General features: G+C 37.3%; 1 protein-coding gene across 1 annotated transcript in view; it reads left to right on the forward strand.

Moving 5' to 3' along the window:
• LOC127436826 (thyrotropin-releasing hormone-degrading ectoenzyme-like) overlaps positions 1–17,063 on the forward strand; it is a 210,178-nt gene that overhangs the window by 5,968 nt on the left and 187,147 nt on the right. Inside the window, exons 3-4 of the mRNA XM_051691261.1 lie at positions 2,237–2,510; positions 4,590–4,716. Of these exons, the coding sequence (XP_051547221.1) occupies positions 2,237–2,510; positions 4,590–4,716 (401 nt within the window). The remainder of the gene's footprint in view (positions 1–2,236; positions 2,511–4,589; positions 4,717–17,063) is intronic.

Raw genomic sequence — 17,063 nt, forward strand, 5'->3', positions numbered from 1 at the left:
TGTGTGAAAAATGCTTGGAGGATCATTAGAGACTCCAGTCACCCGAGCCATGGGCTGCTCTCACTGCTACCATCAGGCAGGCGGTATCGCAGCATCAGGACCCACACCAGCCGACTTAATGACAGCTTCTTCCTCCAAGCAATCAGACTTTTGAACTCTTGATCTCTCTCGATCAATATACATCAGCACTGCACTTTATTAATCTTACACTAGACTGTCATAAATTATATTCTCTCTTAACAACATAATGGCAACTATCAACTGACAGCCTGAATGTCAATACAGCACAATACAATCTACTGTATATTTTATATATACTATTTTTATTGTGTACTGTGTATTCTATATTACATGTATTCTATATTGTGTGTATTGCATATTGTACATTGTATATTATTATTTGTATATTGTGTTGTGTGTAAATATGTGTATATTAGATATGTAAATTGTGTTGTGTAAATCTGATATTTATTGTAGATTGGTATATGTCTCATCACTGTCATGACTGCTATATTGCTCGGAACTGCACCCAAGACTTTCACCCACTGTTGCACTTGTGTATATGGTTGAGTGACAATAAAGGTATTTGATTTGATTTGATTTGTAATCGAGCTCAAAATCACGAGCACCAAAGACACTTATAGTTAAAAAGGAAATACATTGTGGTCTGTTCTCACCCAAAACCGATTGGATCACTTCAGAAGACACTGATTAAACCACTGGTGTCGTATGGATTACTTTTATGCCGCCTTTATGTGATATTTGGACCTTCAGAGTTCTGGCCAACATTCATTTGCATTGTATGGACCTACAGAGCTGAAATATTCTTCTAAAAATGTTCATTTGTGTGCTGCAGAAGAAAGTCATACACATCTGGGATAGAAGGTGGGTGAGTAAATGATGAGAGAATTTTCATTTTTGGGTGAACTATCCCTTTAATGTTTTTCTCGATCAATTTTACACATTTCTCCAAACTCAGGTCACTGCTCTCAAAATAATTAACACAGCCATCTGAACACTTTGTAATTGTTCTTGATTTTCATAATTTTCTCAAAACACTACACACAAATTTCTCAAATGCACAATTCAGATTGCCAAATCCCTTCATGTTGATATAGTAATGCACACAACAAGGAAAATGCAATTTACAAAATTTTTCACACAACTATCATGACATGCTTTCTATAAAAGGGGTCAAATATGAAGATTAAGTGCAAACAAACAACGAGGAAGAAGAAGAAGAAGAAGAGGAAGAACAAGACAAATAAGAGGTGCAAACTGAGAAGACATTGAGTGGGTAAAGGTAGTGGAAATAGGAGGAAATATTTATGAGAAAAGGGGAAGGTTTTCTCAACTCTTTCAGAGGTAAGCATTGAAAGAGTTAAGGAAAGACCAAATGGAGATGGTGTTATGATAATGAGCAGAGAGAAAGAGAACAGCAGGGTGGAAGAGTACAGTAAAGAAGACACATAAGAGGCTCAAATGATCTGAGAGTCCCTCTAATTGATCATGTTACGAATCACGGTCTCTCTGAAGTACACAAATAGTTTTGCCTAATGTGAGCAGATCTACAGTGATTTCAATCTCAAGAAAGAAAGAAGAGGGAGAAATGGCATTAGTCTGCATGCCACAATCAGTGTCCACAATTTCTGTACCATCTGTGCTTACAGTGCCATCTTACGTAGGTCCATGCAATATAGCAAGACTGCATTTGTTTTTTGTTTTTTTTGAGGAAACTTCCTCATCCTCTTTCCAGAGGAACAGCAGTAAAAAAAAAAAAAAAAAAAAAAAAAAAAGAAAAGAAAGAAATGTAGAATTTTTTTTAAAAAACATGGAAAAAGGTCTTTATTGTGGATTTTTATGATAAATGTGCTATTTCAATTGTAGAGTTGTGTGTCTATGGCTGAATATGGTATGAATTCAATAGAGAACACATCTATGGTTTTGGTGTTAGTATTTAGTTTTAATAAATGCATTATCAGAAAAGAATACAGTGCTTCATTATGCAGTGAAATTTAATTGTTCTGCAAAATTAAGTGTCTGTTTCGTTGGCTTTGTGAATTGTTTTGAGAGCATTGACTATAGTTTGGAGAAATTTGTAAAATCGATCGAGAAAAATTAATTATGTTTAAGTGAGATTAATTTTAAACTTCTGACCCACTTCAGTGTCTTGCATAGAGAGTTTTCTGTCTCTCTTATCTGTCTCTGTCTCTCTATTTCTGGCATCATTCTGCAGGTATCTTGCTGTGACGCAGTTCTCACCGACTCACGCCAGAAAGGTGTTCCCGTGTTTCGATGAGCCCATCTATAAAGCCACATTCAGAGTGAGTTTGAAACATGAGAGCTCATATCAGTCCCTGTCCAACATGCCAGTGGAGGCCTCTACATCTGATGAGGACGGGTGGGTGACCAACCATTTTTCCAGGACGCCCCGCATGTCCACATACTACCTGGCCTGGGCCGTGTGCAACTTCACCTACAGAGAAACAGTCACAGATAATGGAGTTGTGGTGAGTCATCTTTTAAGCTTTTTAAGATCACATGATCTCTGAAACCCCCAAAACTCAAAGTTAGAAACAGAAGACTGAGGTTTAACTTTCATTATACTATAGCTGGGAGACGAGGTGAGAGAAATGTTGATCATAAATATACTTATTACATTCAATACTGAAAAGGCTTGAAAAAAATAGTGCTATGTATTTTTGTGCTTATTAGAGTATTGTGTTGTTAGCTTAGCAACATGCTAATGTCTAACGCTATTGGAATCAATTATGAGTTGAATCTCAGATGTGAAATACTTTTTGCATGGCACGTGGAGTTACTACCTATGTAGAGCACTATAAATGGGTGACTTGTGAGGTTTCATGCTCGGTTTGGATGCTGCCTTAGAAGACAGCTGACTATATAGGCCGTAAACTGCAAGACAGCTCACTGGGTTTTATAGCAGAGCTATCATGTAGCTCACAGTCTATATTTCTTATTTAAAGTATTTTCAGTTATTATAGTCTACAAACTGTATAATGGCTATATAATGGCTATATAATTGATAATGTCCTCTTATGGTCATGTGAAAACCTAAGCATCCAGGTATTATATATCATGTAGGAACTTGTTTTATTTGAAGATAGGTCATTGGGTGAGTGTAAAGCAGCCAGTAAAGTAAAAAATTTGATCAATCTTTCCTCTAGTTCAGATGTTTATTGAATCACTGTTATCACGTGCACTTTAATGTGGTTTTGAACATTGAATTGTCACAGTCTGTGCAGCTTATATCATCTGTCTGTTTCTGCACTGTGTTCCTGATATCACATTCAGTCAAAGCTCTGTGTCATATTAGACACTTCCTGATGCTTCCTCACTGACTCCTACTGTGTGACCTTGACCGGCCTCCCCCTCATATTAGTGTAATGAATCTATCTGCTTCAAATCATCTCTGTCATACTGACTGTAATTTCTGCTTCGATCTAGAGTGTTTAGACTCACAGCACATACTAGTTTCCCCATCAATCACATTAAAGCTGCAGGGAAACCCCTCATGTCATCCATCATAAAGGTTTGCCTGTGTGGAGCAGCAGGAAAGATTGTAGGAGAGCAGAGTGCAGTTATTACTCTGGGTTTATGGTGAAACACTCATCTACAACATGAGTGTAAATATCACTTCAGATCCTGCTGTTGGTATTGGGTGGGTGTATCAAAGTCAAGGCAAGTCAGTTCATTCTGCGGCCTTTTTGGCATCTCTTTTATTTGCTGGCAATGGAAATACAAATACAGCTCCTTCACATTTCTGTTTTAAAATTCATTTAATGTTTAATTTTAATGTTCCATGTCTAACATTATGTTAATTTATAACCAAGCCATTTCAGTTACAACACTTTATGTTCTTCAGACTCAGAGAGTGTTTAACTCACCATATCTGGAGAAAAATCTCAGTTTCACAGATCAGACAGTAAAAGATTGTAAACAAACAAACAAACATAAGAATCAGTCAGAACTCGCATCAGATTGAACCGTCTGCACAATATCTGATTAATAAAGCATCTCTTGAGAATTTCGTCTAATTACAGTTTGTTTTTAAATCACATTGATTTGGTTGGGGTTTTAATCATTTCCACAGCTCTAAGTGCCACTTATTCATCTTTACATCAGTCATAGAGGTGATCAATACAGCAGCAACATGTGAGATAAACAACACATAATTCAATGTGCAGAGCTGAAACAATGCATTTCTTCCTGCTTGTTTTGCACTGTAACTCTTTTCGGCTTAGTGTACGAGGTCATTCATTCTCACTAGATGGTGCTCGATCAGAAAGCCACACTGTGCATCAGCCTTTGGCTAAACGAGCACAGAGATCATTTTTACTATGGGAAAACTTTAACAAAATGACACCTCACACTCTTTCTTTATATACTCCCTCATCTAATAGTTCTGTTGAAAACAGAAAATAATCCTGCTGTAATGCAAATGTTAACTCAACCCCCCCCCCCAAGAAAGCCAATTTTATTTCTAATTGATGGAAATACATGCACAGTTCATCATGGCCTGACATCCTTTCACTTTTGTTCTCCCTCTGTTCATTGTGTTGTTGTAGGTTCGTCTGTACGCCAGACCTGATGCCATCCAGAGTGGATCGGGGGACTATGCTCTTCACATCACCAAAAGACTTCTGCAGTTCTACCAGGATTACTTCAAAGTCAAATATTCCCTCCCCAAATTAGGTAAGCCAAGCAGTGAAGTGTGTTTCAGCTTTGACTGGCTTCAGTGGTGCATTTGAAACGGTCAATATATGTTCCTCTCATGGGAATCTGGGTGATTTTTCATTGTTCTGTTTGTACTGCAGCTGGTTCTGTGTGACTTCCTGCTTTGTGCTGGTGTAAAGGAGAAGTCAAAGACTGTCAGTAGTAGCTCAGTTCTTGTGTTTTATTAATACTGAAATAATTTTAGAGCGATTGTGCTTGTGTTTGGTGTTGGGAATCAGAGCAGATGTGTGTAGAGTTAATGTATGTGTTTGTCTGTGTATTAATGTGTGTGGGTACTGTATGTATATGTGTGTTTTCTGTACTGGCTTACATCAGACTCTCTCTGTGTCTCTGTCTCGCTCCATTGGGTTTCTGTCAGTTCTCTGTATTCATTTGAATATAGCCATCAATCTCTCTGGCCTTCTGTGTGTTACTCTCCTCCCTCCCTGCTACATTTCCCTCCAAATGTGCATGTTTGTGTGTTTAAATATCAGTGTGTTTCAGTGTGCATGTAAAATAAACCATGTGTGTACTCTCTTAAACGGTCTCTATGAAGCATCACTCTTTTTACTGATGAGTTTAAGACCCCCTCTATCACCGTGATACTTACAAACTTTTTGTTTCTTAATCTGATAATATAGTACAGGGATTCATATTTGATTGTTCGATTTTGGTTCCCTAATGGTCTGTTAATGATTTGTAATAGTTTTGAGATAAAAAGAATGGACAATATTTGACTATTTTTATAGTACTCCCTGTACCCTGAACCTGTTGTAAAATCATGAGATAATCTCAGATTTCAACAGAACTGTATTAATTGAAACAATGAAATTGATTCTGAATAACAACAGTTCTTGTTTATTTATTAATTTAATTCCAAAATGCATATTTAGTGTTAAATGAGGTAAATGTACCAGTACTGCTACTGTTAGCATCTGTGTAACTGTGACATACTTGTTCATTAGACTCAGATCTGATGCTTAACTACTGGTCATTCTGTGCAGGTTAATGGTTGATCAATAACTCACTGACAGATTGCATTAAATCATGTGACCTATCAGAGCAGGATTGGCATCTTTTAAACCCTCTCAACATTCACTTGTGCTCCTAATGAGTCTTTTTCATTATGGATGCTCTATTGATTAAAATCTGAAAAATTTAATCACTGACTCTTTTCAAAAGGGTCAAATTCTTTAATGAGACCAGTGATTTTGACAACTTTCATTTCTCTTTTAGCTGGACTGTTACTGGTTAAAAAAGATGATCACAGCTGGTGGTTAAAATCTCACATCAAGGGCACTTGTGCTTGTGCAATGAAATGGTTCGTTTTTAAACTGTCTGATCAGGATTGATCAGCTGGGGGGATACTTGCGTGATGCATGATGATTTATTGAATTAATGCAACACTGACCTGAAGAGACTTCTGATGTGTTCATCATAATGTTGCATGTGAGCGGTAAATTCAGTGGTGAGCTGGTTTGAGCTTGAAGTGCAGCCTCATCTGGGAAATTATGTGGACGTAATGAACACTGCTGTTACGTAAAGGCACCATCTGTGTGTTGAATGTGGAAGCATTTGCAGCCTCTCAGGTCTCCAAACAGGGACACTCTGTCATTCTGTTCATGCACAGGAGAAACATTCAGAGAAATTAAATTAGAGCGTGCAATGAGCAAATCACCTATTCACTCAAGTCCTTGAAAAACACAAGGTTGCACATTTTCAAAAAGCTGCTCTCATTGAAATATGATTTTCTAAAGATGTATTTTTACATCTTTTGACCTTGGCTTAATAAAAAGATGTTCCGGTCTCAATTGTTCTCCACACCTTCATCACATTTCGATGGTGTTATATTGGCATCAGCATTTAAACGGTTAAATCTTCACGTTGTTTTTGCAACTCAGTTAGTGTTGGAGAGAAATTACTTTTTTTATCTAACATGTTGTGACCTCTTTACAGCATTATAAATGTTATATGTGTCATGTTATATGTCTTGCCCAGGGAACCTCAGACCTGAAGTGATTTCCTGACATGTAGACTTGTTCTGAATGAAAATGATCATCTTCTACAACATATGAGATGTTTTGATCACTTCATTGGCTGTAAGATACATTTTGGCTTATATATGTGTTACTACATTGTAACTACAGTGTAATAACTATGTAATTAAAGTTAGTTGTAGTCTTTATTTGTGATGATTTTATCTATGGATAATTTTTGCAAGACTGTGTTAAGAATAGGATTGTTGGAAGCTCAATTGAACCCCCGATGTCTGTAAAAAAAAAAAAAAAAAAAAAACCTTGTCATGTTAAAAGCAATTCCAGTCTAAGGATTTTTAAGCTGTTTGTTTTGTCACATTTGTTTTGTTATTTGGCATATGATCAGTCTCTAATAGCAAAATTTCTTTCATTTTGAGAAACGATGCTACAAACCACAACACGACTCATTCATCACAATGGCCCATTGTTCACCAGTTGAATTTTAAACAGAGTCCAATTAGAGCAACATAATCAGAACTGCCATCTACTGTTAGTGGCAAATGAGAGAGAAAGAGCCTGACACACTTTCTCTCTTACACTATTACTCTTTTCCTTTCACTCCCTCTCTCTCAAAGACACACAAAAAGGGTGAAATAAGGAACATTAGCATAAAAAAGATTTATAGAATGGTGCACACTGTGTAAATGCAAAAGCCCTTGGAAAAGCTTCTAGAATGTTCATTATCAGTTCAGCGCACACATAGAATGATAACAAGGTCGAATGGAAGTCCAAAAAATATCAAAGCTGAGTGTGTTTGCATCCCTGACAACCTTCATCCTTTTTGTTTTCAGTGAGTTTAGCTCTCAATGCACCAACAAGAGTCCTCAGCTGCATGAATCAAACTGTTTGATGCTTTTGGTAGCTGGTGTGAAGACCAGGGATGCAAGTAACGAATTCCAAAATCTCTTGTTACTGTAATTGAGTAGTTTTTCTCAGGAATTGTACTTTTATAAGTAGTTTAAAAATGGTGTACTTTTACTTGAGTACATTTTAAGTGCTGTAACTGTGCTATTTTCCCTCTGACTGTATTCACTATATTCCTGTCCATGACATTTTATTTTTATCCATCAAATTGATTGGCTACAGAGAGTCTCGTGACTCCCTCCAAATCAAATCACATATAGAAAACTTGAACGGCAGCAGTAGGCCTGGTGCCAACTGCTATTAATCATGGATATGGACGGGGCTTGACGTTAACTTTTTGGCTCACCAGCCACTGTGGCTAGTGGTATTCCTAAGTCACTAGCCACTCAGCATTTTCACTTGCCAAAATCCCCTACATCACAAAAAGTGATAAAAGTAACTGGAGACTAACTGCATGCATTTGTTTGGACATTTTATTTGAACGAGAATTATATTATTTCAGCAGGACACAAGACTGATGATTAAAGTCTTCTCTTACAATATCACAAAGGCAAACATGATCAGCTAGAACAGGAGCAGGATAGAACAGGAGGACAAATTTGTGAATAATTGGTCCATAAGCATTAATACTACCTCTAAATTGAAGAAACATTGAAAAAACGAAGTAAATTTCATTTTCATTCTTACTAGATTCTCTGTATCTATAACATAGCCTGTAAATTAGCTATCATTGAGATTTTTGGGCTGCTCTGAGAGATTTATTTAATGTTAGCAATAGGGCTGGGTGATAAAAATGACCTCGATATATATATATACAGGGTTGGGAGGATTACTTTTGAAATGTATTCAGCTACAGATTACAGAATACATGCTGTAAAATGTAATTTGAAACATATTCCGTTAGATTACTCAAGGTCAGTAACATTTTCTCAATACTTTGGATTACTTCTTCAGCACTGGTAGATTTTTTCACTTGTTTTGATTATAATAACTCTGCCAGTACAGTAAGACAAAATACACATGTTAAAAATACATTCCCTGAAAAACCTAAATATCTTATGCAGTGTTGTTTCTAAAACAAGATCAATCAAATTGATCTTGTTTTAAGGATTTTTAGATATTTTTACAGGAAAACAATACAAACATTATTATCAAGAATACGATTTTTGCTCTAATATCAAAGGTCTTACCAGAAAAAAGAAATTATGATCCATGTGAATTTTCTTGATAAAAAAAATATGATCATGCCTGGTAATATGCATATAAAATGGATAGAAATAGCATTTTAGCTTAGCGTAAAGCTGACAATTTACACAAGGTTTATTTCTATTTCTTCTGCTCTTACTTCAAACTTACTTCTCTGTCTGCTCGTATGAATGTAACACATCACAAGAAAGTGTTTCACCGCTGTTCAAATGCACTTTGGATCGCATCATTTATATTTCTAAATGTTTTCCATCTGAAAGGACTAAATATTAAATGAAACAAATGACAATAAAATGCAAAGTAATCTCTTCAGTAATCAAAATACTTTTTGAATATAACTGTATTCTAATTACCAATGATTTAAATTGTAACTGTAGTGGAATACAGTTACTTATATTTTGTACGTAAATACGTAATCCCGTTACATGTATTCCATTACTCCCCAACCCTATATATATACAGTTGTGCTCAAAAGTTTGCATACCCTGGCAGAAATTGTGAAATTTTGGCATTGATTTTGAAAATATGACTGATCATGCAAAAAAACTTTAAAAATAAAGTCTTTTATTTAAGGATAGTGATCATATGAAGCCATTTATTATCACATAGTTGTTTGGCTCATTTTTAAATCATAATGATAACAGAAATCACCCAAATGGCCCTGATCAAAAGTTTACATACCCTTGAATGTTTGGTCTAGTTACAGACACACAAGGTGACACACACAGGTTTAAATGGCAATTAAAGTTTAATTTCCCACACCTGTGGCTTTTTAAATTGCAATTAGTGTCTGTGTATAAATAGTCAGTGAGTTTGTTAGCTCTCACGTGGATGCACTGAGCAGGTTACATACTGAGCCATGGGGAGCAGAAAAGAACTGTCAAAAGACCTGTGTAACAAGGTAATGGAACTTTATAAAGATGGAAAAGAATTTAAAAAGATATCCAAAGCTTTGAAAATGCCAGTCAGTACTGTTCAATCACTTATTAAGGAGTGGAAAATTCAGGGATCTCTTGATACCAAGCCAAGGTCAGGTAGACCAAGAAAGATTTCAGCCACAACTGCCAGAAGAATTGTTCGGGATACAAAGAAAAACCCACAGGTAACCTCAGGAGAAATACAGGCTGCTCTGGAAAAAGATGGTGTGGTTGTTTCTTAGGAGCACAATACGATGATACTTGAACAAAAATGAGCTGCATGGTCGAGTTGCCAGAAAGAAGCCTTTACTGCACCAATGCCACAACAAAGCCCGGTTACAATATACCCGACAATACCTTGACACGCCTCACAGCTTCTGGCACACTGTAATTTGGAGTGACGAGACCAAAACAGAGCTTTATGGTCACAACCATAAGCGCTATGTTTGGAGAGGGGTCAACAAGGCCTAAAGTGAAAAGAATACCATCCCCACTGTGAAGCATGGTGGTGGCTCACTGATGTTTTGGGGGTGTTTGAGCTCTAAAGGCACAGGATTCTTGTGAAAATTGATGGCAAGATGAATGCAGCATGTTATCAGAAAATACTGGCAGACAATTTGCATTCTTCTGCACGAAAGCTGCGCATGGGACGCTCTTGGACTTTCCAGCATGACAATGACCCTAAGCACAAGGCCAGGTTGACCCTTCAGTGGTTACAGCAGAAAACGTTGAAGGTTCTGGAGTGGCCATCACAGTCTCCTGACCTTAATATCATCGAGCCACTCTGGGGAGATCTCAAACATGCGGTTCATGCAAGACGTCCAAAGACTTTGCAAGACCTGGAGGCATTTTGCCAAGACGAATGGGCAGCAATACCACCTGCAAGAATTTGGGGCCTCATAGACAACTATTACAAAAGACTGCAGGCTGTCATTGAAGCTAAAGGGGACAATACACAGTATTAAAAACTAAGGGTATGCGGACTTTTGAACAGGGGTCATTTGATTTTTTTCTTTGTTGCCATGTTTTGTTTTATGATTGTGCCATTCTGTTATAACCTACAACTGAATATGAATCCCATAAGAAATAAAAGAAATGTGTTTTGCCTGCTAACACATGTTTTCTTTAATAATGGTACATATATTACCAATTCTCCAAGGGTATGCAAACTTTTGAGCACAACTGTATATATATATAAATCTCAATATCGATCATAAACTTTTGAGTACTTTTTGTAATTTTTAGACCAGGGGTGCTCATTACATTGATCGTGATAGCAAAACTACCACTGGTTGATCTCGATAAAATCTTAAAGATTGACTTTTATTATCCTCGCTTCTGTAGCAATGGGCTATTTGACTGACTGGCGGTTTATATAGTATGTGCGCTTTACATGCGTGAGTGCTCCACTTATGCGGATATGTGCCTAAATGGTCATACACACTTCAAAATTTCAACAAAATACCATTTTTGTTGGTGTATTAATGTAAATACAGTCAGTAATGTCTAAAGTGAACAAAAGCAGTGGGACAATTAAACGTATATGTATAAAAATTTACCAAAACAAACCTTTGCCCAACCCTGCTCTATACCCCCTCTTGTGTGCGGGACTTGACATGCCAAGTGACAGTGTTTTTCTACTTTTTTGTGGTTTTTGCATTCTTTGTATTGTTTTTGAACATAATGATTTGTGCGCAACAATAACTCACTCTTTGAGCATTAAGGGCAATTTAGACCCTTCACAAGAACTTATTTTAACGTAATTGTTTCTTACATTATGATTTAAAATCAGAGTATTGAAAATAAGTTTATCATCTTTACATCTCTGTAATCTTGCCTCCCTGTTATTGTTTTTTTTTTTTTCTTTTTTTTTTTTACAGATATGTGTTGTGTTTATCGTAATTAAGTGATGTATTTTTGAAGTTGGCAGTCCAAAATAAAATTGTTGGAGGGTACCTAGGATATATTTTTCATTCTTTCTGACAAACTGTGAATTACAGTATGTGAGCTACATTTTTAAATTGCAGCATACAGTGTTTATTATAAGGGGGTATAGCATCGCAACTAAATACTGACTATTCATGAGTACTTTTAAACTCTTTTATTCGTACTTAAGTAGTTTTTTGGACAGGTACTTTTTACTCTACTCACACTACATTTATGGGGAAGTAGCTGTTGTTTTACTTGAGAGTGATTTTTCAGTACTCTTTGAACCCTTTGAGAGGACATTCTTTAACTTCAGCTAAGTAGATAAATAAATACATAAAACAGTCAACAGTGTTTGTAGCCTCTTTCATTTAGACATTTCACTCCCACAAATCTGTGTGTCCAGCAGCTAACTTTCACACTGCAGTGAATTCTGGAGAGAATTTGAGCCTTTTTCAGTCAATGTCAAAATACGGTTTCTATGAAGACTCTAATGGAGCACATCATGTGTTTATGATGTGAAAGGTGTACAGTGTCTGAAGTAGCATTTATCATGTGCTTTGAGAGGAAGGTGTTGCATCTTTGATTTTGATCTGTAGTAAGTGCTTCTCAGGGAGAGATCAATGCTCAATAAAAAAAGGCAGAGCTGGTCCAGTCTCTTCTAGATCTTGACAGTGGCGTGTGGGTGACAGATATGGACGAATGCAAAAGGAAATCGCTTTGCTGTTAAAAGTGCAGTAAAGAGCAGCAGTAAATCTGACAAGGTCATTTAACCATGTAAGACTTGTTTCCTCACAATGCAAGAGCAAATGCAAGCTAAATTTATTTTTGGCGTGATCTTCCATTCACTCCCATTCACCGCTATCAATGTTTATCCAGCAATCGTATACTTCCACGTTCCAAAATTCATAAGTGTTATGAATGTCACTTATTATTGAAGTACATAACAGCCTCTTCCTTACAATTTAAGGAAAACATTTCAACACTGACTGAGACATTTATATTGTTCTCTATTAGCAGCTTCCTAAAGTGAGTACTCATTCAAAATATGCTAATAAGATGATTATGTGGTCTGCTATATGTTTCTGTTTATTAGAGAAAGCGATTAGATGACACAAGATCACATGATCAAAGGTGTCAGTTTGGCACTGTTGCTGCAGGTATCACATATCACGTGCTAAATGTGCTAATGAATATTCAAATGTCTGCAGCTTTTATTCATTTGATATATACAAATATATACAGACATGATATTTTATTCATATTTACTGTACATTTAGAATTTAGCACTGTCTAGATGAAAACGCATACGCATCTACTATGATTGAAAAGCACTGCTTTAGTATATATTTAAGTGCTCTGTTTTTTATGCTTATTAGAGTATCTTGTTATTAGCTTAGCAAAATGCTAATGTTAAACCCTGTTTGAATCAATAACGCACAGTTCTTGTGCGGTTTGTGATGTGCACACAATGTGGTCATGGCCTTTTAAGATTGTTTCAAATCAGTCACTCATTTCAATTAGGATGCTGCCTTAGAAGATGCTGCCTATGTAGAAAGTATACAGCAAGGAACTTCACTCGGTTTGTGGTACAGAGTAGTTGCTAATGTGTTATAAATGAAGTTTCCCACACAATATCTTTTATTAATGAGATATCTTCTTGATACATATCAGGTATCTGAGTTGATACAGAAGAGCTGCTGAATTTATAAAATTATTTTAACACTTTGCATAGCAATGATAATGGAAAAAGCAGGCCATTTTATATTTTTATTTTTATTTGTATTTTTTTTTTTCTCACTTGTCAGTGCTTGTGGCGAGTTATTTTTCACTGTCTGCTTTCCAAGTTCTTACACCAGCAGTGTGGCTGTATTCAGTGTAAACACAGTGACCTTTAGTGAGTTTAATCACAGCTGTGTGTGTGTTTGTTTGTATGTGTGTGTGTGTGTGTGTGTGGTCAAGTTGAGGTCTTGCTTTGTTTCATGTCTCTTCATTTATCAGCCTCTTTGAAATCGACAGCGTTCTCTCTGCTCACATGCTGATCTATCCAATCACACCGCCCTCTTTGTTTCCTCCTGCTGAGACTAAAACCAGAAGGTGGACCAGAAGAGATTCAGAACAGCAAGAGAAGAACTGTGCTGTTTCCTGTTAAAAGATCAAAAGTATTGCGGATAGTTGAGAGAATCCAGATTATACTGATAAAAATCCTGCAGAGAAACATGACTGTGAAGTTTCTGTTGGTTTGTGATGTTTGGAGTGTGAGGTGCCCCATATCATTTTTTCCCCTGTGTGAGCATCTGTCCCATGATCCTCAGTTGTGATTATGACTGAAAAATTCTGATCTTACTGCAGGTCAGTAGCTGTTTAACAGTGGACATCTGACTCAGACTGTGTAGAAATTTAGTGAATCATCTTACCCTGCTGAAAAAAAAGCAGCTTAGACCATTTACATGCTGGTTAGTGCAAATGTGTACAATTATGTACTATCATATATACAGGTGCATCTCAATAAATTAGAATGTCGTGGAAAAGTTCATTTATTTCAGTAATTCAACTCAAATTGTGAAACTCGTGTATTAAATAAATTCAGTGCACTCAGACTGAAGTAGTTTAAGTCTTTGGTTCTTTTAATTGTGATGATTTTGGCTCACATTTAACAAAAACCCACCGATTCACTATCTCAAAAAATTAGAATACATCATAAGACCAATAAAAAAAACATTTTTAGTGAATTGTTGGCCTTCTGGAAAGTATGTTCATTTACTGTATATGTACTCAATACTTGGTAGGGGCTCTTTTTGCTTTAATTACTGCCTCAATTCGGCGTGGCATGGAGGTGATCAGTTTGTGGCACTGCTGAGGTGGTATGGAAGCCCAGGTTTCTTTGACAGTGGCCTTCAGCTCATCTGCATTTTTTGGTCTCTTGTTTCTCATTTTCCTCTTGACAATACCCCATAGATTCTTTAGGGGGTTCATGTCTGGTGAGTTTGCTGGCCAGTCAAGCACACCAACACCATGGTCATTTAACCAACTTTTGATGCTTTTGGCAGTGTGGGCAGGTGCCAAATCCTGCTGGAAAATGAAATCAGCATCTTTAAAAAGCTGGTCAGCAGAAGGAAGCATGAAGTGCTCCAAAATTTCTTGGTAAACGGGTGCAGTGACTTTGGTTTTCAAAAAACACAATGGACCAACACCAGCAGATGACATTGCACCCCAAATCATCACAGACTGTGGAAACTTAACACTGGACTTCAAGCAACTTGTGCTATGAGCTTCTCCACCCTTCCTCTAGACTCTAGGACCTTGGTTTCCAAATGAAATACAAAACTTGCTCTCATCTGAAAAGAGGACTTTGGAACACTGGGCAACAGTCCAGTTCTTCTTCTCCTTAGCCCAGGTAAGACGCCTCTGACGTTGTCTGTGGTTCAGGAGTGGCTTAACAAGAGGAATACGACAACTGTAGCCAAATTCCTTGACATGTCTGTGTGTGGTGGCTCTTGATGCCTTGACCCCAGCCTCAGTCCATTCCTTGTGAAGTTCACCCAAATTCTTGAATCGATTTTGCTTGACAATCATAAGGCTGCGGTTCTCTTGGTTGGTTGTGCATCTTTTTCTGCCACACTTTTTCCTTCCACTCAACTTTCTGTTAACATGCTTGGATACAGCACTCTGTGAACAGCCAGCTTCTTTGGCAATGAATGTTTGTGGCTTACCCTCCTTGTGAAGGGTGTCAATGATTGTCTTCTGGACAACTGTCAGATCAGCAGTCTTCCCCATGATTGTGTAGCCTAGTGAACCAAACTGAGAGACCATTTTGAAGGCTCAGGAAACCTTTGCAGGTGTTTTGAGTTGATTAGCTGATTGGCATGTCACCATATTCTAATTTTTTGAGATAGTGAATTGGTGGGTTTTTGTTAAATGTGAGCCAAAATCATCACAATTAAAAGAACCAAAGACTTAAACTACTTCAGTCTGTGTGCACTGAATTTATTTAATACACGAGTTTCACAATTTGAGTTGAATTACTGAAATAAATGAACTTTTCCACGACATTCTAATTTATTGAGATGCACCTGTATATCAAAGTACCATGTTATTACCCTCTCATACCATTGTTTTACCATTGTACCACCACAATACTTTTCAGGAAAGGAGTGAATATAATTCAGTTTAGCTGTATTGGCTGCACACTAAATTGCAAGAAACATTCTGAGTATGTGTTAATTATATTGAGCTCACTGTTAAACACAATAGAGCTTCAGACTGTAAGGGCAAGGCAGTAATAATAGTCTTACATACCTTTTTTTTTATTTTTTTCATTGTAAGCAGTTTTGAAAGGCGAGGAAAATACTTTTTTTTGTGGCGTGCCGCCCCCGCCTCCCTGCTGTTATTAAAGTCATGAGTTCAGTCTCAGTTTGTGCCGGTGATCAGAGTCGTTTGTCTAAGAAAGTAACGCTGTCATCGAGTTCAGTCAGAAATCCACAGGAACCCCATTCATCACCTATATGTCATGTAGGGACTTTCCCCTAGTAGCCAATAGAGGTCGCTAGGAGGTTGGACTTTTATTTTGAAGCCATGTTTTAGGTTCCTTTCTTGTCTCTGTTCTCTGTTTCCCTTGATTTCTTCCTGGTTTGTCTTGTTTACTCAATAAGTCTTTGTGGATATAATGCCCTCATTTTCTCCTTGTCTTTGTCAGTTCTTGTCCTTACTAGACTGTAGTGTTTGGTTCCAGTTTATTGTGTCTCTAGTGTTTTTTTTTGTTGTTGTTGTTGTTTTTGTTTTGTTTTTTTGAGTTTCTAGTGTTTGTTTTGCATTTCTTTAATGAAAATAGCTGCACTTAGATCTAGTATTTTCATCTCATCTCTCCACCACATTACAGAAGATCCAACCTTCATTATGGATCTAGCGGCTATGGAAATGTTGTCTCTGAGACAAGGAAACAGGACCATCGAGCAGTACGCTGAGCAGTTCTGCAATCTCGCCAATGTGCTAAATTGGGGAGACATTGAGCTGAAGGAAATATACAGGTTTGGGCTCAATGAACCAATAAAATCATGTCTGCTGGGAGATAGGTGTGAGCTCTCTTTGGAGGAATTTATAGATTACATCTTCACCTCATGTGGCCTCGCCCTCTGAGTCTCTGCTTCGTGCGGCCTCGCCCTCTGAGTCTCTGCCTCCAGTGGCCTTGCCCTCTGAATCTCCTAATACCCTGACTTCAATTTCTGAGTCCCCTGTTACCTTAATCTCGTCCGCTGAGCTCTCTAGTGGCTTGACTTTGCTTTCTGAGTCCCCTAGTGCCTTGGCCTCTAAATCCCCTGGTGCCTTTACCTCTGAGTCCCCTAGTGCCCTGACCATTAAGTCCCCAGCTGCCCTGACC

This window comes from Myxocyprinus asiaticus, chromosome 47 (genome assembly GCF_019703515.2).
Source record: "Myxocyprinus asiaticus isolate MX2 ecotype Aquarium Trade chromosome 47, UBuf_Myxa_2, whole genome shotgun sequence".
Classification (NCBI taxonomy): Eukaryota; Metazoa; Chordata; class Actinopteri; order Cypriniformes; family Catostomidae; genus Myxocyprinus; species Myxocyprinus asiaticus.